The following is a 23543-nucleotide window of genomic DNA, read 5'->3' as shown; positions in this document are numbered from 1 at the left end:
CAAGTGAAACTAAAACCATGCAACTTGAGGAGTTTTGGCTAAATCAAAGGTTGTTTTTATCTTAAATAAAAGTGAAAATATTTTTTTGTAAAGTTTTGGCATAATTACTGTTCTGAATATGTTTTCTTGACAAATAGTTTCTTTTGAGTCGAAATACTCCAGTCAATGATTACTAAATTAGTTGATGAGTATTTTAATAATTGATTAAACACAATTAATCTGATTAATGGATTCAGTCTGAGCACATTTATTATATTTTAACACAAATATTCTTACACCTAATATTAAAAAGTGAAATGTCTCATGATGGGTTTTTTTTTTTTTTTTACTAAACAACTTAGAGTTATAAAAATAAACATTTATGGGTTAAAAAAAATGATGGAGTGGAAGGAGAAACAAGTTATGAGCTGAAACCAGGAGAACGATGGAAGGAGAGCGAAGGAGACAGACATGGCAGCGTGGGATTGGAGGGCACTGGTCACTGTGGGGCGTTCGCCTCAGGACAGAGTGACTTTGAAGGGTGTTAATGCCGACTGGGCAGAAGCGCGACAGTTTGCACACGTGCAAACATGTTCGCTGCAGAGAGCCCAGACTGGTTTTACTGCTGATGCTGGCATTTCGCTGCAGATCCCCCTCTCTCTCCTCCACCTCTTCACCTCCTTCTATGCCCTCCTTTCTCTCACTTCCTCAAAATTCCCACTTCTCTCTTTTATTCTGGAATTAGTTCCTCTCGCCTTCATTGTTAAGCCTTTATGGGCACATTGTGAGCAGCCGTTGGCAAGGGCGGGTGTTGCGCTTCATTACAGCAAAGGTCACTGTCCCACTTTGCAACTTTTATGACCCAGAATAAGTAGAATTTTTAAACTTTATGTCCTCTTCCTCTGTGGTCCTTTTGCTGGGACAAAGTAAGAAAAGCCTAGAAAGAGCTAAACTTTACTTTTTTTTTTTTTTTTTTAATTAAAGGCTCAAAAAGATTCTATCCTTACACTTTGATAAATCCATTAAGAGGATATGACGTTTAGATTAAATGACTGAGTGCTACTGAATGTTTCAACAGGGAGTTGATGAGGAAACTGCTTTTGATAGAAAACATATTGATCAGCTGCTCATCTGTTTGACAGGAGGGAGCCCCGAGCTCCTTGGAGGCGTGATGGGGAAAGTCGTGCCGCTCTGCCAATAAATGGGAAGGAAGGAGATTTACTGTATGGGAATCAATAGGCTCATTTGCTCCAGCTCATCAGCAGAGCTTCCGAGAAACATTGTACATGCGAGATACATTAGATAAGTGGATCCGGGGCGCAGAAGCTGGAAGAAATGCACGTGGTCTTATCTGGACGTTGTGTTCGAAACATAAAAGTTAAAGAGATTACTGTAAAACACGAGTTTCAGGATTAAATATAAGAAAAAGTAATCATCTGTCCCAAGAGGAGACGGCTTACAGCTAACGACCCCCCTACTGGAGATGACGTAAGGTCAAAATCAGACTCTAATAATACAGATAATGTCTTATTATATCATGTCCTAAATTAATTCAAACAACAGTGAAAACAACTGATTATTTAAAGAACTTTACAAAAGTATTTTATCTCTTAAACTTGTTTAGATTTACCTCAAATATGAACTTATGTTATTAATCTGGGTTTTATGTGATGAACATGATGCTTAATTGGGAAGTGAAAAGAAAAAAAAAACTTTACAATTAAAAATGGGAAAAGTGTGCCATGCATTTGTTGGGTCAATATGTAGTGGAACCACATTTTGATGCAGACAGAGATTTCACTACCAGCTTTGTGTATTTAGACACAGACATGGTTGTCCATTCTTCTTTGAAGTACATCTTAAGCTCATTCAGACCAGATAGAGGATTTTCAAGTCTTAGATTCTCCAGTGGATTTAGATTTTGACATATGAATTTGTTTTATTCTAAACTTCTATTTTTTTCTCTGCCTTTATCTTTAGGGTCAAGTCTCAAACCTTTTGTCGTTTCCAACAGGTTTTCTTCCAGGATTGTCTTGTATTTAGCTCTACTCATCATCTACTTAAAGCTGCAAAAGACGGTACATCAAATCCACAGCTTGAGGTACCGTCTCCTGTGGTCTGCACATGAAGTCTCAATAAAATTTAATTTCAGGCCTGTTTCGTCCACCACTAAATTATTGTTCCTTTATTGTGACACCGTTGAGCCACTGACATTAGTCACTCGGCATCGTTGAGACATCTGCAGGACAGTGATGAAAGACAGCCACAGTTCACATGCAGTTTTTTTGTTTACGCTCCACAGGACAGAACGATACTTCCTGGATTTTGCGCTGAATCAAAGGTTCTCATTATTTTCCCATGTGTTTCTTTGTGTTACTGCAGCCTTAAGGGGAATTTGCAACAGTACACCATGAAGTTCACACCCAGAGCCGGCAACAGATTTAGATTGCAGGGTTAAGACTTCCCCAAATCTAGCATTTGCAAGCATTTTAAGATTTTTTTTTTCAGCACTTCACTGTTGTAATAAATAGCACGTTGCTTCTTTTATGGAGCAAAAAGCTAAAAATAATGGTTTCACATCCTCATTGCACAAAATTAGAGTTTAATTTGGTATAAAGTGCCAAAACACAATAAATGCTTTGTTTTTTTGCTTTGTTTTAGACCTAATTCCAGGGTTTTAAATCCTCCTCAACAGAACATAAACTTTAATTTGAACTTTCAGCATGAAAAGCTGCATGTGGTTCCACTTTGAGACAAAGTTGAATGTGAAAAATTATTGCAGTGAATGCATCACATACCAAATGTTTTTTATATATATATATATATATATATATATATCCAGTCAAATCTTTCAGCAAAACAAAGTCCAATAAGTGTGACTCTCAACCACCCATTCACAGAAAGAAGCAATTTGGAGTTTGGCCACTAAGTTGGATTTCACTGTATTTGTTCAAAGCCACAAAAACATATGGAGGGTGTGTAAACTGAACTCCAAACCCTGTTATTAGAAGACAACTTGTTCTTTCCCCTGAGGCACAGCCACTCATGTAAAGCTTTACATGTGTGAATCAGCTTGGGTCCAGTCAGACACTCATAAACAAAGATACAGACACCTAAACACTGGGCCGCAGCACCATACGGATTCTTCACTTATTTAGTCATCCAGTTGTAGATTTGCTGCTACAAATGTTGGGTTCAATGTTCTTCTCCAAACCCAGTTTAGACTGAGCTTCCGCTGTCAAACACATGGCCTCAGATTATTTTGCTCTATGGAACTCAGAGTCCATTCAATAACAGCAAGATGCACTCGTTCTGTGGCTGCAAAGAAAGCCCACATGATCACAACTCCACTACCGTGCTTAACATTCGGTTCAAGATGTTGGTGTTGACATGGTGTACTTCATTTTCTCTAGATCTATCGTGTCATCTATACTAACATTGCAAAAGACAGTTTTTTATCAGGATATTCACCTGGTGGATTACAGTTTCCAAGATGCTGAATATCAGATGGTCAGCTGAACGTACATGAGAGAGAGGAGAGTGAAGAAAACGTTGATTTATCACCACTGATATCATAACCACTATATTTACCGGTAAGACTTCATAATATCATGCTGCATTATGGTCAGACATCTCAATGTTGGTCTTGTCTGTATCAGCAACACTGTTTCAGAAGTCCTGTTTATCCAGACTTAATTTTGCAAACTTAAACTTTGCTGTCATATAACTTAACTTTTCCTAGCACGCAATTCTAAATCAGTCATTTTCTGTTCATCCTGTGATGAGCTGTAGCATTTAACCTGATAACTGAAACTTGCATGATCTAAGACTGGAGTTGTGTTGGGATTTTTTGCAACTTCCCCAACCAATCTGACCTGAATGAATTTGTTAGAACAAAAACTTATCAGAAAATTGACAGCTGTGTTAAACTTATTCTTACTTAAACTTATTCAAGAGTTGAATAAGTTCAGCTCGTTAACTCTGAACTCTTGAATAAGTAGTTTTAAAGTTTGATCACACTAAACAGAATATAAAAAACATTCTAGGTTTAGCACTGCTAGACTGTGACTGTATCAGTAAGAAGGATAAATAGGGTCGATTTAACAAACCTGGGATTGTTTAGGCTTAAAACCAGAGCAGAGGTGGAATAATAAATGAAAAAATGTGAAGCTATTCTGCTGCTGAATCAACTGGTGAACATTAAAGAACATTAAAGTCTTCAATGATCTTAGTGCTCATTTTATAAGTGTGGAATGATAATGTCTGTGTGTAATAATGTAAAGTATAAGCAGCAGAGGGAAGGTCAGCATGACAAGCATGCCTCTGTAATGAAGGCCTTGCAGACTTCCTGTCACAGCGTTCAAAGTGGTCCTCTGTGCGCCGAGCGCCGTTATGACAAAGCCCTGCTGTAATAAACCGTACGCATCATCTCACTGCACAGACGCAGAGCATTCAATGCGCATTTAGAGTTTGCATAGATAAAAGACCAACTTTGGGGGAAAAAGCGTCATGAATGACGCGAGGAGAGCACTGATGTGTCGAGTGCTGTCACTCACTTCCTCTTCAACATGATTCATATCTCTGAAGGCCAGCCTTAGACGATCACAGTCTGCTAACTATTTACACAGTAGTTCCTCAACAGCTGGCTGTAAACTGACTGACGCACAGATCAGCAGCAAACGTCTTCCAAGAGCACTTGTACGTATCAGACCTCCTTCTTCGTCCAGGAAGAATGATACCATGTGTGTTATGAACAAATCTCAGAGGAAAAATTCCTAAAAGTCCAAACTCTGAGTTTTCTCTCTGCAGATCTCAGCAGGTGGGCCTCAGCGCGGCGTGCGCAGGGTTTGGCTTCCAGTGGTGAAAACAGACAGCTGTACAGCCGAAGCAGCTGCTGACGCTAACTGAGTCATCGCAGCTTGGCCGGCCTTGGTGCGAGCAGATGGACCGAGCCGATGAGTCCAAATAGCAAGAATGATCGTTTTCTCACGTCTGTTAGGGCACCAGGGCGATCAGGAACCATTTTGTTTAACAGAACAGTGATCATGAATAAGTGTTACCTCATAAAAGTTTTCATACGCCTTGAAATGTTTAAAATTTTCTTACACTGCAACCACAAATTTAAACAATATTGACATTTTATTCCAAGCTTACACTATAAACCTCTATAAAATCCAACTGCCTTCAGCAGACACCTAATCAGTAAACGGCAAGTAGAGTGTGGTATAGATGGAGTGGAGGTTCACTTTCCAGCAGGACAATGTCCCTAAACATACGGCCACAGCTACAGCGCCATGTTTAAAACATAATGTGTTGGATGGCCCAGTCAAAGTCCAGACCTAAATACATTTCAAAATCTGTGGTAACTGATGTTCACAGACATTCTCCATCCAATCTGACTGAACTTGAAAAATTTTGCAAAGAAGAATGGGCAAAAATATCTCCATGTCTAGATGCACAAAGCTGGTAGATTGAAACCCAAGAGGACTTGAAGCTTTAACTGCAGCAGAAGGGAGTTGGACATCAATACATGGCACACTTTATTCAGCTATTTATTTGAAAAAATAAATAAATAAATAAAAAATTGGAATACAATGTATAATTTGTATTGCACTACATAATTATGTATTAACTTATTGGGCTGTCACATCAGTTTGAAGTTCTAACCTGACTAGGAGTGGAAAAGTCAAAGAAACATGTCTTGTATCATCAAAAATATCTCTTGCTAATAAGGTTTGTGGGTGGTGGACGAAACCATTTATTTTTTTTATTTTTTGCATCAGTTCTTCTAAAACACTTTCAGTGGTGTCAGAGTTTCTACTTATCCGATCCAGAGGGGCACTGTTATCTTCCCTCAGCCTTCATTTACATTAAAATGGTTCAAAAGAGGCCATTAAATACATTTTTCATATCTCCAGTTAAGAACATTTCAGCCGTCCTCATTAATCCTCCTCTTCTAAATTCAGACTTTTGGTCCTTGAAAGCCAATTTTCTTCTTGTATGAGTAAAAAATGTCTTGTTTCTTTACCTGTTTTCCTCAGAGGAAAGTCGTCCTTTGAGTCGAACGCTCCCAGCACTGGATGCGTGTACGCCGACAACGCCGCTTGAGGGGGTGAGCTCTGGTCCAAAGAGCTATGCTGAGTTTTCCTGCAACAAATACAAATAAAAAAGTCTTATAACCCACAGCATATTACGCAATATTGCTACTTTTTTTTAGAACTACAATAACCATTGCACCTAGTTCATGCACACACGCCTACACACTTAAGGAAGTGAAAAAGACAGCTTCTATCTTCTTTTTCAAGGTCAGGATTTTTAAAGACACAGGAGACTGTGAGCAGCTAAGGGAGGTGGAAAAGAAAAAGAGACAATGAAGAAAGAAAGAGGGACTAATTCACCTTAAGTGAAGCTTCGGTTTCCTGACTCGGCTGTATGAGACAGGTGGAGGACGGGAGATGAAGAGAGGACATACCAGAAAATGAGGAGAGTCACATCAGGGTGAAAAACACAGAGAACTCTATTAAACTAATGATGCAAAACCACTCAAATCTCCTGCATGGGCAAAATCTTTGACTTATTAAAGCGTCTTTAAAGTGCAAAAGAGACACCACTGTTTTTTTTTTTTTTTTTTCTAACTGCCCACTTCAAACATTCACCTCAGACAGAGCCGGCTGTCAATCACCGCCAACCGGCACACAGAAAAAGCCTAGACATTTTCTCTGTCATTTAAACTCGGAGACTAACGATGATGCTGGCAATTTGATGTACACACAAAAGCACGGCGCTGACAGGCGCCTACACTACGGGGGTTTGGAACACCACACTGCTTACTGTGTTCCAAAAGCCATGAAGATGAGAGACTTTTATCTCTGCCTCTATGCCATCAACAGATTTTACGTTTGATATTTCTCCCCAATGAGGGACTTTTTTTTTGACACTCAAATGAGACACATGATGACTCGGACTGAATTCTTTGATGAAAGGAAGGTGCGTGATATGACAGATTTTTTAAGGCTTTGAAGTTTCAGAGAAATGTGTTTTGCTATAAAATTATTCTTTATGCTCTAGTTTTAACAGCTGAACCACAAACCTGTATGGGTGGATCACACATGAGAATAAACCAGTAGATTTTACCTTTGTTAGTATTTTATTGATGCAAAAAGTAAAATTTTGACAAATTTTGCTTGTTTTGCTCCACAATGCACCATGGCAACAAAGAGTTTCCATCACCTGCTTCATACATACTGTATTTTATGTTAACCTCTGTGCTATAAAAGAAACAGTGCTCTTTTACTTCTGTAGAAAACAAACAGAAAGGTGGAATTTGAGTGATCAATGTGATCCACTGTGAAACACGGTGGTGGCAGTACCTTTCTACGGTACTAAATTCATCTTCGAAACTTTGGTAAAGGTTGAAAACTCATGTTCCTAGACACTCTCCATCCAATCTGACTGAGCTTTGAGTTACTTTACAGAGAAAAATGGGCAAAACTTTCAGTGTTTTTAGCCAAGCATTTGATATAGATAAATCCCAAAAGACTTGCCTCAGTAGTTGCAGCAAAAGGCGATTCTACAAAGTACTGACTCGTGGATTAGAGGATAATTTTAACTAAACAAATAGATATATTGAAGCAATATAGCATTTTTCGTCCCCTACTTTGTGCTGATCTGCTTTATAATGTTCCGTCATAGAAGTTGCTCTCTGTAACCAGACACCATGTTGCTCGCCAGCTGGCTGGATTTCCAGAGCAAGCTCATTTTTTCAGGTAAAGATACTGTTAGGCTTTTGGAAAAGCAGCTCTGGTCGATTGTCGAACCTTGAAAAGGCAGGAAAAGCTGGAAAACACCTCGGTGCCTCAGGATATACTGCAGCGGCTGCTCCAGGATTTGGGGTACTTGGCTTGCTATAAAGGGCTGTTTATCCAACGCCTGACATAAACTCATGGATTCTGCCAAGACTGCCTCAGCGTCCCGATCCGGTCTGCAGTGACAGACAGGACCTCATGGTGTGGTCGTGGTTTGGGACTCATTTGTTTTTTGCACATGACATGGTTCTGCTTGGTTCTTAAAGTCATCAATCAGAAGCTGAGATTAGATTTACTCCAAAGTTGCTAGGTTCAAACTTAGCAATATGGAGAGTAGCTCTGTCATCCAGGAACAGAGTAAAACTCCAACGTTCAGGAGTGAACTGAGGCAGTTTGAGTGCCTGATCAGGATGCTCCCTGTTGTTACCAAGTGGACAGCCAAAGTTTGATGGATGGATGGATTTGGACAGCAAAATATAGACCAAAAGTATATTTATCACCAAGAGCTGCCAAGGTTACATAAAGTAAAAACAACAAAAATGCCACGTAACAGGTGAATCTGTGTAGCTAAGGTTGCAAAGCAAATAAAGCACTTCCTCTTGACTTCCTCTGTTAATGTATCTTGCATAGTCAGATTTCCTCTGCAGAAACACCTGCTGTCTAAAAGCAGAACTGCAGGTATAAAGTGGATCCTGTCATGCATCTCAATCTGCATTATATTGCAATTATAATAGGGATTCTGATGTTCATTTTTTTTACAAAAATACGTCAAATAATGTCAAATACTTACAAAACACTAAATAGATTAGTCCAAATAAACTTTGATTCCTTTTATATCCAACTCATGAAAGTTCTTATATTAACCGTATGATTATCTGATTTTCAGATAAAATAACTTATTTATTTTGGAAAAGATAATAATCCAAATCCAAAACAGAGTCCAGAAAGAAAAAAGTTAAACAAATTTCATGACACCCTTAAACAAATGTCCTTTTTGCATCATCAAAAATCTGGCAACAACTGCTATCACGTTGGCTAGTCTGCACAATGACAATCTGTTCCTTCTGCTGTTTGGATGCAAACATTCATGTAAAAACAGCAACAATCTAAGTAACCACCTCATACAAAACCGTAAAGACTTACACCACCATTATATAACAAGTTTAAAAAGATTCAGTTAAAAGTTGACTTTATTTGAAAAGCCTTTCTGTCTACAGCAGGTACGGCAAATCAAATTTACAATTCCAGAACCACAGAAATTTCAATCTGCCCCCATCCCAACCTGTTGCTGCAACATAGTTTGGCTTGTTGGAGAAGGTTACAAACCTTTTTGGTCTCGAAAAACCAGTAATAGAGTAAAAACTGAAGATATTGTCACCAATCACTCATATTAGGGAAACAAAGTCACAAATAATGAGGAGTCTGTTTGTTAAGTTGCTGACTGCTAACTGGAGCAGATGGCCTGACTAACTAACCTGCTGATATCAGCTTGTTATGATTGAGAAACTTTATTAAGAGCAGAACTGCAAAAATGTTTATTATATGTTTCTAGTTTAGTCACTTCTGCATAAAGTATAAATACTGTAGCTGCTACTATATCTGAAGTAATCTAGATTTAATAATTGATGCTTTATTATTTCAAATAAAAGTTATGGATCATTTTGGTTCTAAATGTTTGTGCTATTAAGCTATTTTTGCTTTGCCATACATTGTTCAGACAAAACAAGTGATCAAAACAAATCTGAAAAAATCCCTTGTAATGAGGCGACCAGTCACACTTACCCATACCAGTAGCGAGGGTCACTGGGCAGACAGTGGTTTAGGTTTCGCTGAGCCAGAGCTTTCTTCTTGTTCAGGACAAACTCCTGAAGCCTCATCTTTACCTCCGTGCTGGCCACAGCACCTGGACAGAGATAATCACCGAAAGAAAAGCACATGAGCCCTGACGGAGTAAGTGACCGTCTGGGTTAAGTACCCAAAATATGAGTCCAAAACCACCAGGATTTCAGCAAAAATGAATCAATGTCGGCAGCAGGAGGATTTACTGCCCCTGAATCTTACCTCCGCCTCAGTGTTTGACACAAACATGAAGGTTTTAGCAGCTCCCATTCATACTACACACAAATCAGGGGCTGCGTTTCCATCTTGTGCTCTCCTCAGTTTCCACTCTTATTTCACAGCTTTACAAACAAATTATCCAGGAAGTGAGAGACGGGGAGGAAAAGCTGAGAAACAGGCAGAGGAAATCTCAGCGAGAGCAGGAAAAGCTGGAAAAAGGGCTGCTTTTATGGGAAAATGACAGTGGGAGTGACGAGAGGTGATGTGTCAGGCTTGAGAGAGGAAGTGGTAAATTCAGCATGTGAAAGTGACAAGGGCTAATATATGTTCTCTAAATCACGCTGCAGCTGTAAGTGCTGACATCCCAATACGAACGCCTCCCCACTGAAGCAAATTGGCTTTTATGAGGCTGCCTTCCATGCAATTCAGTGCAGTACTTAACAAAGCTTCTCCTGTTTACAACCCAAAGCTCTTTCCATAGACGTCAAACAGCACGTTCTCTCTGCCTAGAGCAGAATCGAGACTTTACTGGCAAAATCTATTAACTACAGTGTAATCAAAATATTGAATGACACGTCTTTCCGACTGGAAATAAAAGCAACAGCACCATTACATGTCTATTCCAGATCACATTTAACCTGTAAGTCCAAGTACAGTGAGGGAACTCTGCAGTCAGATCAGCATGACTCATACAAAAACTATTACTTTCATTTTATAGATTGACAAAGTCGGCTGAGGAATTCTGAGACTTATTAAGCAATGGATTTCACACAATTTGACACGGGAAAGAAAAGTAGCACATAGACTTTGTTGTGGATTTCATCACATTTTTGAAATTCTTTTTTGGTCCCACTTTCTTTCACAAAGTAAGACGGAAAAAGTTTGTTAAGGTCACCGTTTATCTTCTTTTTTTTTTAAAGAGGGGTTGTGTGGTGAAGGTAGGAGCAGTCAGTATCTTAGCAGAAGTCAAAGTTTGGATCATGAGGGAGAATTTTCCCCAGATTCAAACTAGTCGCATGTCTATAAAAAAAAGTAAATTTCCATCATTCAAACAATTCCTTCCAGGAATCTGCAGCAACTAAGGGAGATGAAAGAGTGATAGCAATGAAAAAGTCTGAGCCACTCAAGTGACCCAATCTAAGAAAAATTGTGGCAAACTGTGACTCCTACAAAAAGTGAAAACTTACAAGAAAAGTTGTATATTTATATAAGAAAGAGCTAATTTTCACATGAAACGTTCTTGAGTTCTTGAATCTAACTTGAGTTCTGAGCTTGACTTGTGAAGGACGATTCTTTTATTGATCTCTCTGACTGCCATCTGGAGCAGAAGTATGATACTGACTACTCACAATTTCTCTTCATAAGCCCACTGAAAAAATAAAAACGCTATCTCTTTAAGTTACTCCTGCGCCGACTGGAAAGCATGCGCCTACAACTGTTTCCACTGAAAGTATAAATGATTTCAGTCAGATGACTAAGTCTTCATGTATTTTATATATATATATATATTAAGCATTAATTGGTTAATCGTTAACATCCTGACTGTTTGGCAGATGTAACATAAAATTGAATCTGAACTGAATTTTAACTCTTATCCTGATTTTAAACATGTAAACCAAGAACATGTTTGCCTCAGTGCTCCTCTAACCTTGCCTTGGTTAGAGGATCCTGATCCTCCCTGTGGTGAATGTGTGAGGTCAGACTGTTCTGACTGCTGTGCCATGGCTGCAGGTGTTGGGACAGAGGGGCTGGAGGAGCCGAGCTGTCTGACACCTGTTGTGATCATTGGCCACAGTATTTCAGCACAGATGTTAACAGGAGGGCAGAGGACATTAAATCCTATGCTTCTACGTTTAAAAATGATGTTTTGATCGAATTCTTCACTTACTTTCTTGTCCCCTTTCCTTGTTTTTCAGCTGCTGGAGTTTCTGTTCCCGCTGCTGCTTCTCCAGCTGTTGCTCATGACGCTGCTGCTCCATCTTCCTGTGATGCTCCAGCAGCTCTTGTTGATGCTTGAGGGCCAACAGGTCCTGTTGATGCTGGAGGGGAGAGGCGCAAATGGGTTACAGGAGGAGGAAAAAAAACAAGATAAAGGAGTTATGGGATGCTCAAAGCAAATAACTGGTACAGATTTCAGCTGAAACAACTGGGATGAAGCAAAGTGTGGGTGCAGTAATGAAAGCAGTAAATTCAAGGGACTCAAAAGACACATTGTAGTTATTTCCAGCCTAAACCGATCAGATCTTCTGGCTCCACGGCTGTCTGGTCGCAGTAAACCCAATGGGAGTTTTTCTTTTATAACATTTGCACAGAGCGAGTTTATGGGGCCAGCGTTCTTCTGCTGCCAACAGATCAAATTACTCCAGTGTACCCTCTAAATCGTACACATACATTTGTTTTATTTTGCCCTTCACAAGGTGCTGACTACAATGGAGGAACAGATCCCACCTCACTCTCTGCCGGCGGCTCACACACATCCTCTTACCTTAATATGTTCCTGGAGTTGGACTTCATGTTGTCGCGACAGTTGCTCGTGTTGCCTATGAAACTCAGCGATCAGTAGCTGCCTCTGGAGCTCCTGCTTGTGCTTCAGAGCCACCAGTTCCTGCTGCAGGTGCTGATCCTGACGGCCTGCGGGTCACATCGAGGTTATTTGTATGGCACCTTTCAGCAACAAGGCAGTTCAGGGTGTATAAAACATAAGAAAAAAACATCATAAAAAGCTGAATGCCGCTTCTCCATCTTTTGTTCTGGTTCTGGGGATGCAGAGGAGAACCAGCACCAGAAGACCTGAGAGGTCTGAAAGGTTGATACAACAACAGCAGAGCTTTAATGTATTGTGGTGCTAAGCTGTTCAGTGATTTAAAAACTAACAAAAGTATTTTATAGTCTATCCTCTGAGTTACAGGGAGCCAGTGTAGGGACTTTAGAACCGGGCTGATGTGCTCCATCTTTCTAGTTTTAGGAAGATAGAGAAGAAGCTGCAGCTGGAGGATTATTAGGCAGATCTGTGAAGACAAGGTTGCAGTAATCAATGCAAATAAAGATAAATGCATGGATGAGTTCCTCTGGATCTTGCTGGAACATTAGAAATGTTCTTCTAGTGATAGAAGGCTGACTTTGTAATTGTCTTTATGCATCTTTGAAGGCTACCCCAAGGTTTCAGGCCCTGTCACTACTTTCTAGCTGTAATAACTGAAGCTGTGCGTTGACTCGAAATTGTTTCTTTGTCCAAAGATAATAACTTCAGTTTTGTTTCTGTTCAGTTAGAGAAAGCTATGGCACACCTAGCATTTATTTGTTCTGAGCATCTATTCAGTGCTTGGATGAGTTTATCAGTGTAGTTATAGTAACTAAACTTGTTTTTCTTATAACCTAAGCCAGTGGGAGCTTGAAGTACAAGCACTGAATAGCGCATCACTCTGAGAGCGAAGGTAAGGTTGCATTAGGTGAAATCAGCCAGGAGACCTCCAGGACTTACCAGCGACCGGCCCGTTGCCCAGCTCGGACGATGCAGGACAGGCTGTGGAGGGGGCTGGCGTGGGATGGGGCTGGGACACCAGGCCGAAGGGAGGCTGCTGGTGGTGGTGGTGAGGGTGGTCCACAACGCGGAGGTCCATGGGAAGGATGGCAGAGGCGGCAGAGGGAACCTGCGAGGGGAGCGCCGCTGTGCTCACATCCACTAAACAAACAACAGAAACATTGGCAGATTAAACACCTGACATCTGAACCAAATCCGACAAACAAACTGAAAAAGCAGCTTTGGCAGCAGCACTTAGTGTTAGACTTTGCAGTGGAGTGGTCGATTGGAGCGTTGGCCCACTTGGGATTTATATCTGTGTCATATTTGTACACTGAAGATAAGAGCATTAGCTTAACACCAAAACATAAAATATGTGCGTGATTTTGACAGAAATCATAAGGAACAAAAATATTCCGCAGCTTTAGTGTTGCAGTAGAAATTTGATGACATTCATGCAGGCTCAGTCTTCGTAATTTGACACTTATAACGTGTGACATGATTGTAAATGCAAAGTGATTCCTCTTTAGGCTGCTTGACAGCTCAGAGGATTTACATGGATCCAAGTTAGATGCTCTTATTTCACATAAAATATGATGCCTTTTAAGGGTTGCAGCATTCAAAGCAAAAAGAACATATGTTGAGGCTGGTAAAATTAACTCTTGAAGCTTAAAATATAATAATTAATGTATCTCAGCACAACTGATATGATTCTATCCTTAGAGTAAAGGATCTATGAGGCAAAATATAAATAAGTCAGAAGTCAAATCACATTCATAATGTGATCAGATGTGAAGAAAAATTTGAAATACATTTGAAGAAACAAAAAACAAACAAACAGTAAAAGACAAAGCAATAGATCAAACCAAGAGAATCTCCTACAATATGTTATCTTTGACAATGTTTATGTCAATTAAAAATAACAGGAAGTAAACATTGATTAGAATTACTTGAAGATACAAAAAAACTGAAGTAATGTATAGTTTTCAAAACTCAATGGATGTATAAGAAACATTGGGAAAATACGAAAATATTTTAAAAACCAATAAGGACAGGGAACACGAGGGCAAGCCAACACACAACTACTAATTTACTAAATTGGGGAGAGCTATGGCAATGACAACCTTAAGCTGTGTTTTAGAAACATTCCCAGATGAAACCTTTTCTGAAAAAGACAAACACTGAATGCGGGGGGCAAACCTGGGGATATAATTTTCCTCCAAATATTTGTGTTTTGTCATACATAATATGGCTCCAGAAATGACAGAAAGAAAGACAGTGACACCAACGGCTGGAAGACAATAAACTGAGACATGTTTCAGAATAAGTCAGCTGCATTATATAAGAATCTTTTTTGTGTGTTAAGGATCAAAAAGTAAAAGGTACAAAAAGAAATCACAAAGCCAGACGCAGAATACAGATTTAGAATAGTTACAGTTTATGTTCTGTCCCCTCTTGGTCTTTCAATCTGCAACATTTAATCTGCTTCATAGGCATAATCCATACAACAGGGATAGAAGGAGCAAACAGCTAGAGGACTGATGCAATCAGATTATTTCACTCCAACAAGTAAAACAGCAGCTTAAAGTGCTGCTGTTTCATGTTTGAAGCATGAAAAACACAAATTCTATGCCAGGTTTAAACCCTCTGTACGCTGTCTTACCGCATGCACTAGCAACTTCCTTTACTACAGTTAGAAATTAGTTTTATCAGTAAAAGTGCATATGTAGAGGAGTTTTACACAAACATGATAGCCAAAGCTGAAGTTAGGAGTGCAAGTTGAGAGTAATCTTTAATTTCACAAACTCAAAGTCTTGTCTTGCTGTCAGTGTTTCCTGATCAATGTCTGCTCCATGGAGAACCACCTTCCACCGTGCCAAGCCCTCTGCCAGGGATCGATACGCCGAAGCCAATGCAAAGCATCCTGAGCCTATCATGCACGTCCTGCTGTCCCCAGTGACCAATGAGGTGGCAAACTGAGGGGCAGCCAACTTGCTGAGGTAGCCAATGACATCTTTGGTACCGGGCAGGTTTTTAGTAGTGAAGGGAAACTTGACACCACCCAACGGGACGGCAGGGAGAGAAGAAAGGGTGTGGCCAGGACAGACATGCTGGTGCTTTGCTGATGCGTATCGCTGTGCTTGTTCGGACCCGTCTCAGAGCTGGACATTAGAGGGGTTGGTTTTTTTTAGTTAGGAAAGTTTGGAGGACACTTCTGTAGACTTCACAGCCTTCCAAAAAAAAAAGCTCGACTGACAAAGACATGAACTTTTCAGTCATTCCTTTATAACCACTTCATACTGTCCATCTACATATGCCAGTCAAGTGTTCACTTAGACAGCTAATGGATATTAAACATCAATAACAAACAAATAAAACCTTGTTTGCCCATAGGCTGAGTGCCAATCTGTGCATGATGGTCATTGTTATGGTACATATTGTCCACCATAACAACAATCCAATCAGTGACAGCTTTGCAGATATAGAGTTCATTTGCAGTACAGTTGCTAAAGCGATGAACATCTGCTGCTCTCACTACAGCTGGAAGGGACTCCAGTGGAAAGACTGTTACACCTGTGAGTGCTTGGGGTGGGGCGAATTGCTCAGAACAGCATCATGTTTTCACATCTGACTGATGGTAGCCATAGAAAAAGTGGATAAACGTGCTTTTAGACAAAAGCAAAACAAAAAAACAAAAAAAAAACCTGTTGCTAGACGAGTCGGAAAGCTCGATAAATATAGCAACAAAGTCTGAGCCAAGGCCAGCTCGATGAGAAGTCTTTATCAGCTGACTGCCAATGCAACAGGGCAACTGCAGAAACGACTTCCCGCTTTACTACAAAAAAGAGACACAACTTAATGTCTGGGCCTGAAATTTCCCAAGACTTACTTCATTCACTACACAAAGTGACATGTTGACTGCAACTGGACACCATTTCACAAAAGACAAAAATTTGATCAGCATAGTGTTTTAACTTTGTGGGATATTTACACACCCTTGTTGGAGGTGCATATCTATTATACCATCCATCACATCAGAATGATGGATTCATCCTGATTTCTGGAAAATTAGGTTACTTTGTGTAATTATTTGTACTAGTTTCTTTGCGAAACCTGCATTTTAACCATTGATGGAATTCAAATAAGTTATTGGAGTTGTGAATGGCTAAAAGTCAAATATACAGCTCCTTCTTTTCTGACATTGGCAATTTAAATCAACTCAAACCGAAACTGTTTACATCGGTGGAAAATAAAAAATGTTGTTAAAGTCCACACCTTAACAACAGGTAGTTGCTACGTTTGGTGCTGTTTTGTTCGGTTGCGGAAGATTTGTGTTGCATGCTCGGTGTTTCAATCAGCAAAATCAGCTACAAATTTCTGTTGTGCAATTTCTTTCGCATGTATGGAGCAACATTCAGACGTTGCATCAGCTGTGCAGAACCATTAAAGGTGCGTCATTCCTGTGTTGTCCAGTTCTCACAGATCTCATGATCTGCTGATGTGTGGATCCAGGTGATGAGGCAGATTGATAATAATGATGACAGGTTTTCACCACAGATAAAGGACACCATTACCAGTAATAACTTCAGAGAATCTAACTTCAGAAACTCAGAGTCAACACAAGGCTCACACTCACAGTGGAGTCAAAGAATACAATAAAGAAAAATGATGAAAAGATATGATTTGGGGTATTTTTAAGGCTATTTTTAAAGGATCTCCAGTATGCTGGAGTGACTAAATGCAGATGCATTCTGCATGGAAAACACCTATTGTAATCTTCCATTCACCCACTCAGTCTCACTGCCATGCTCTAATGAAAACATGAATTGTATCTTGAAAGTTCAGTGACGGAGTTATACCGTATCGACAACTAGGGCTAGAGCTTATGAAAAATGCAAAACTTAACTTCCTGTCAAGAGAGACAACAAAAATATTTCCTTATGGCTGACTGGAATTTACATGCAACTGTTTACCAGCTGCCTGTAAATGACATACATCCTTTTTGGATGTTTCCTGTACTTTAGTAAATTACAATATTTACTTTGCACAGTAATCTGCACTGCAGCATTTACAGTTCTGAAAAATTTGCACTGTTGCATAGGCTGCAATTTCTAATAAATGACTCACCAAACACATTATTTACATATGTTTCCGTAACTATTAACCATTCTTTGCAAGTTTTTTTCTAAGTTGTCAAATAAATGTCACAAACCGTAAGAAATTAAGAAAATATGTAGAGGTTCCTAGATAGAGGCAGTATGTTTGAATTCAGTTCAAAATGAAGGGATTACACAAGATTGTATTGGAAACCATATGAGCATAGCTTTAATGCAGCTTTATAAATACAAAATGTCAAAGAAAATGCTGTTTGCTAATCTATGAGTTCAAACACATAGATTTGACAATTTGATGCATTTTATAAACAGGTGGAAAAAAATAGACAAGATTTTTTTTAGCATTTTTTAGTTCAGAAAACTAATTATGTTATGGCTGAAGAAAACTGCAATAACAATGAAGACAATTATTAACCCATATTTTCTTCTCAGTTTGTTTCTATTAAATATTGTCTCTAAATTAAGATTGCTTTTCAAATCAAGGATTCAGAATAGCTTCTTTTAAACATCACTAGTGACTAACAAAGCTGTGGTCAGTGAGTATCTACAAGGCTAAACCAAAGCGAAGAAAGCAACACAGGAAGCATCAGAGAGGGAGAAAAAAGGTAAGATGGAGTAATCACAGCTCCAGCAACTCAGAGGCCAACCACAACAGCTCAGAAATGAAGACCAAGAGATAATGCTGTCTACAGAGACGTAATCCAAGAACTCTCTCTCTCTAAAAAAAGAAGAAACTTACGATATGCAGAGTGCCAAACCTGCAGTTCAATATCAGCTACAAACTCTGATTTAATTGTGTTTCCATATAGTTGCACAACTGTTGAACTGTTTGTTTTACAAATCTGGACAAGCTGTGTTTCAACAACACACAGGAAGCATCTGTATCATTTGTGCCTAATGTTAAAAGAGGCAGCAGCTCTCAGAACACAACCTGAAGGAGCCGTTTTCAGTAAACACAGCGAAGGCGGCAGACATGCAGGGTGACCAGCACCTGGGAGCGAATTAGCCCAGTTTACAAACCCTCAGCGAAAGTGACATGAGGTTAATGTTGCTGTGCCAACACGAGGACAGGAGGTCGCACAAGATGACTCACAGTGACGGTGCACAGCTTAAACGCTCCTGCTGCAGGAAAAGCTCAGAACTGCAGATTAACACCTGGTGATCTCAGGTCTGATGTTTCACTCAGATGTGCAAATTAGAGGTGCAAGTCGATATATTAGAGTACTGTGGAAAAGTCATTTCCTGTCTGATGATGAGTAATAGCTACATGCAAACTTCAGTAAAAATATTTTGAACTTAAAAAGTGAAACTTAGGTTCATGACAGAGTGATTGATGATTTAAAGATTTGTGCCTGACAGGTAATGACAAATGCAACAAAATATGTAATTGCAACAATTACATCAATTACAATTATTTAGGGCTGGCTCATAAAAAAATTCTGTTTTTGAGGATTTAATTTTTGGAAAATAAGATTTTTTTATTTAACAAGTCCCTTTTTGGGTTTCCCCAGTGACATTAACAAGCTTTTTTTCTTTTTTTTTTTTTACAGCTTCTATTGATTTTGACCTTGAAGTCGGGTCAACTCACGGTGCAATTTTTTTTTTTTTTTTAAGAAAAACAGTGAGGGAAAAATAATCCACATTTTATTTACTCTACAGAAAGAAGTCCTTTGCAATTGCCCTATTGCACATATTGATATTTCAACAATGATTGCAACTTGACATGTGCAACTCTACATAAAACCTGGAAATAGGTGCTTTTGATAGAGAGATGTCAGCCTGCTGAAATGTACATCGACGTACCGTATGGCATATAAATGCTATTCAGTTCAGGCCCCTTTAACATGAATTGCTGCACCAATGCAGATGGGCTCTAAAGTGATCATCTTGCGGTTCTCTGAGGCTGCTTCAGCTTCACCACACTGTAGGGTCTATGTTGGGTTATAAAAGAGAATCTCCAGCAAATTATTTAATAGGTTTTGCTTTAAAATTCTGTTAAGACTAAGGGTGGATTTGCATTGTTTGGTCCATTTTAATCAAACTAATTCATTTGCCTATAAAGTCCAGTTTGCTTGTAGAGGTGTGAATGTGTAATCGAACCCTGATACCGATCAAAACAATGAACTCTGGTCCACGCAAACCTACATCTCGGTTTGGTCGAAGTGAACTCTGGCACAGTTTGAATGCATATGTTGGACTAGAGACAGCTTCAAAAGCAGGAAGTGGAAAACAGCCCAGGGCATTCTGGGTAAATACAACCAAAACAAGAAGGAAATGCCTCATGCTCTTTTATCAAAGAGAAATTCTACAACCACTAAAATTGTGATTCTACTCCATTTTCGTTTACATTTTGTGAAGAAGGAAGTTATGCTCATGTCTTCTTTTGAGGTTTTTGTGTGGCTTCCTTCAGCCGTTCTGAGTGCAGCGCCACCAAAGGACAGGAGGAGGAAGAACAGTGTTTTCAATTAGTTTGGATCATTCAGCTGGTGAGGAAACGAACCGCACCAGCTGAAAATATAACTAATTTTGCAATTTTGGTCCCCAATAGAACACTTTTTCTATCCATTTAACTTTCCACAAATATAGTTGCATGAAGCAACTTGAAAAACTATAGTATAACATTTTTGTAATAAATGTGTTACATGCAACACCAGCTGAATTGTGGACTTTCATCGGCTGTAATCATCCAAACTAACTTGAATAAACAGATGATCTGTGTGACCATCATGAAACTGTGTACGAGTTTCACTTTCTTGACTTAAATATCTTTGATGATGTACAAATGTTTTTATATGCACCTCGAAGAACGTAAACAGCAGCTTCAGCATGTGTGTGAGCAGCTAAGAGTATTCAAACTCCGGAGGATAAGTAAAGAAATGAAGGAGGATGTGAGAGACAAGAAGCTGCTTCAAAAGGAAGCCAAAGTCAGAGAGAGTAAAACTACAACAATCAAGAGAAATGTCAAGGCCCTTCTCATTAGTCTGTTCATCCATCAGTCCAGCTCTGACTCAGCCCATCCCACGTTCCCCTCCGCAGAAGACTATGGATCACACAGGCAGGGTTATTTATAGCGCAGGATTCCCAGGGGGGAGATCCTCGCCCCTCTGGGTCTCCCTGCATTCACAGAAAAATCCCTGCATGTTTACACACCGCGCCTCGAAAACTGAGTCTGCACACTTAATCACAGCTATGTGTGCAAAAAAACCTTGCAAGTTGAGAATTAAAAAGAAACAAAATGCTGACATAACGACCCCCCATCATCTTACCCCCTACTCAAAAAAAACAAACCCCAGGTACTGAAGGGAGGATGGAGGCAAACGCCATGGTGACTGGTGGGGTTGTACCCAGCGGTTGGTTGGACAGCGAAGTAAGGGAGGGGCCTGAGGAAGACGGCTGACCAATGATGGTGGGGTGCTGGTTCAACTCCACAATCAGCCTGCATGTGCTGCATAAGCTCCTGAAGGCACCTAAATGCCTGGGACGGTACTTAGTGACGGTGAGTGTTCTGGTGCGCTGCCGCCTCTTTATTTTCTCCTCATCTGTTTTCACTTTTTTATGACGAAAGCGAGCCTGCACTCCCAAGGTCTGACTCAAGTGGATCAGTCAGAAAGGTGTTTAAGACTGTTATATTTGCAGCTGGGTAAACATTCACAATCATTATTTTAACAGCCAAAACAAAACCAAACACACACAAAAAAAATGAGAACACTCAAGAAAAATGTGCAAAATAATCTCTATTTCTGTGGACTTTTCTCCAATCTAAAGCAGGCAGTAGACAGGATGAACTTTTTGAACCGTTCATATGCATCTTAGCACACTGAGGAACAAACACAAACAGCCTCATGTGTTCACAGCAGACTGTACGGAGGGACAGGCGCAGCCATCTGCTCCATTCAGCTGAAGGCTGCTGAGCGTCCATACATCAGTACCATTCAATAAACACCGTCACCACTCAAAGCCGCACACCCACAAACTCTCTTCTCAACAGGACACACACACACACAGTCACACCTGCATTATAGACATAAACGCATTTCAGCATAAGAGTATAAACTATGAAAGGCTGCTGAGGGGAAAAAAAAGACATTTGCAAAGCATTTAATACAGGAACTCCTTGTAGAGAAGTCAAACTGCAGGAAAAAGCTCTCACCCATCAGTTGTGCCGTGCTGTCCGCTTGTTGCACGTTGGTGTGAGAGTGTGTTTGAAGATCTGAGCAGGAGCTTTTTAAAAAGTGTTTTAGTTTGTTTTTTAAATCAGCTGAAAGAAATACAGAAAGCAGCGTCCCCCTCCACTTCAGACGCGAAGCAGGAAGAAATTTCTGACAGAGTCCGTCTCGTCTCTCTGCCTCCTCTCACTGAGCCCGTTTTCCTCCGCTCTCCAGCCGCCTCGCTCTCTCTCGCTCTCTCTCCGTTGGTCTGGTCTCCTCCCACTCTCCCTCCCTCTCTCAGTGACATCACAGGGCAGTCTCAGGCATGTTAAGGATTTTACGAGCGTCACTAACTCCCTACCTCCTAATTCACCGGCTGACAAAAAAAAAAAAAAAAAAAAAAAGGCAGCGCCCGCTTTTGGCCAAACAAAACCAGAGCTTTTGTACAGGGCCTCTTCATGTTTTGACTGAGCAGTTGCACTTGCTCACATTTAATCTTCTACTTGTTGCACACACACACATACACGCACACCTTCCTGGCTTTTGTCTGTTTTAAAAACCTCCTACACAACAGGAACTCTTCGCACAGATAGCTGCTGTGAACTTGACTCGACAATAGATGCAGCTTGAAAGCGAAACATTTTGCAGCCACTGAAGATAAAAATCATCACTAACAGAGCTCCAGCTAATTCTTTTACAGATAAATAGGGGGTGAGACTTTATGCAACTTTCTTCTAATACAAACTGAGGGAAGTGTTACTCTGAATAATTCAATGAAGCAATTCTTAGAAAACAGGAACAGAAAGAAAACTCAGAGGATGAATCACAACAGGAACAGGACTGAAATATGTGAGCGTCTTAAAACACGGGAGATATTATATACATACAAATATAAATGTACGACAATTAATAATAGTTCAATGTAAATCAGCCAAAATCAGTCATTTCTAACTCAACAGAGGAATTAATCCAGTTTGTATTTAGAAAATAGATAATTATTATATGGAGAGGTTCCACTCTATTATATTTAAATTTGAACAAAATTTTGATTGAATATTTTTATTTTTATTGATTATTCTCATGTACTTTTTTTTTATAACTGTGCTTTTTTTCAAATTAAGTAAATTTTTTCATGATTGATATTTTAATGTTTCTTCATTTCCATCTGAACTGGGGAAAAAAAAGTGATTAGGAAAAATAGCCTGGCTGCAGCGTGAATGGCTGTTTACTCAGTGAGTGAAATAACTGTGGCAAAATTCACAGAACTTGACCGTTCATCATTCTGACAAGTGGTTGCTTTCTGATGGCTTTCTGTCATGCGAAAGTGAGAGGACACATGTGAAATGCACATGTTCCTGCGGGCAGCGCGGACAGAGAGCTGCGCAGCGGAAAATTGGGCAACACAGAAAGTTTGCGCAAATGTTTTCCAATAAAAAGGAGTGGCAGCTGATTATGGTTATTTTCATTCTCACGGTGAAGAAAAGAGGTGTGAAGGCAGCTTTTCTCCTCCACTTTATAAGATGTGAATGTAAAACAACACAAACAAAATAAAACTACTGAATTCAAGAGCTTTTCAGCTCCAAAGTACTAAAGAAGATAATCAGAATCATGAGGACCCAGTTAGGCTGCAGAGTCTGCCATGCATGAAAAACATGTTCATAAATAATCTAAAAATAAATATAAAACAAAATCAATTGTAATTTACTGTGACTGATAAATAAGTCTCATGGCAGCCGATGCTCACTCCGGACAAAACGACATTGATCACAATTCTAAATTTTGCAACATATATCGGTATTGCCATCAAAAAATGTATTTATATCATGCAGGCATAACTGGAAGTAATGTTATAATTTTTGAGTCATTAATCTGGTAAAGCATCTTCAGAGGGAGCTAAAAATTAGGGTGATGGCAGAGA

General features: G+C 39.6%; 1 protein-coding gene across 3 annotated transcripts in view; it reads right to left on the bottom strand.

The window, feature by feature from the left end:
- hdac4 (histone deacetylase 4) overlaps positions 1-23543 on the bottom strand; it is a 137806-nt gene that overhangs the window by 56889 nt on the left and 57374 nt on the right. The window contains exons 1-7 of one of the 3 annotated variants that reach the window (XM_015029910.1): positions 21628-21866; positions 13324-13524; positions 12328-12473; positions 11731-11881; positions 9567-9687; positions 6378-6407; positions 6008-6126 (exon numbers count right to left, since the gene is read on the bottom strand). In XM_015029910.1, coding sequence (XP_014885396.1) covers positions 6008-6126; positions 6378-6407; positions 9567-9687; positions 11731-11881; positions 12328-12473; positions 13324-13524; positions 21628-21631 — 772 coding nt within the window. In that variant the 5' untranslated portion in view covers positions 21632-21866. Of the gene's footprint in view, positions 1-6007; positions 6127-6377; positions 6408-9566; positions 9688-11730; positions 11882-12327; positions 12474-13323; positions 13525-21627; positions 21867-23543 lie in introns of those variants that run through there. The other 2 variants (XM_015029909.1, XM_015029911.1) reach the window with 2 other exon arrangements.

Source organism: Poecilia latipinna, unplaced genomic scaffold, assembly GCF_001443285.1.
Source record: "Poecilia latipinna isolate Pla-1442-1.1 unplaced genomic scaffold, P_latipinna-1.0 Scaffold167, whole genome shotgun sequence".
NCBI lineage: Eukaryota > Metazoa > Chordata > Actinopteri > Cyprinodontiformes > Poeciliidae > Poecilia > Poecilia latipinna.
Note: the sequence above shows the minus strand (reverse complement) of the source record. Positions and strands in the feature narration are given on the sequence as shown.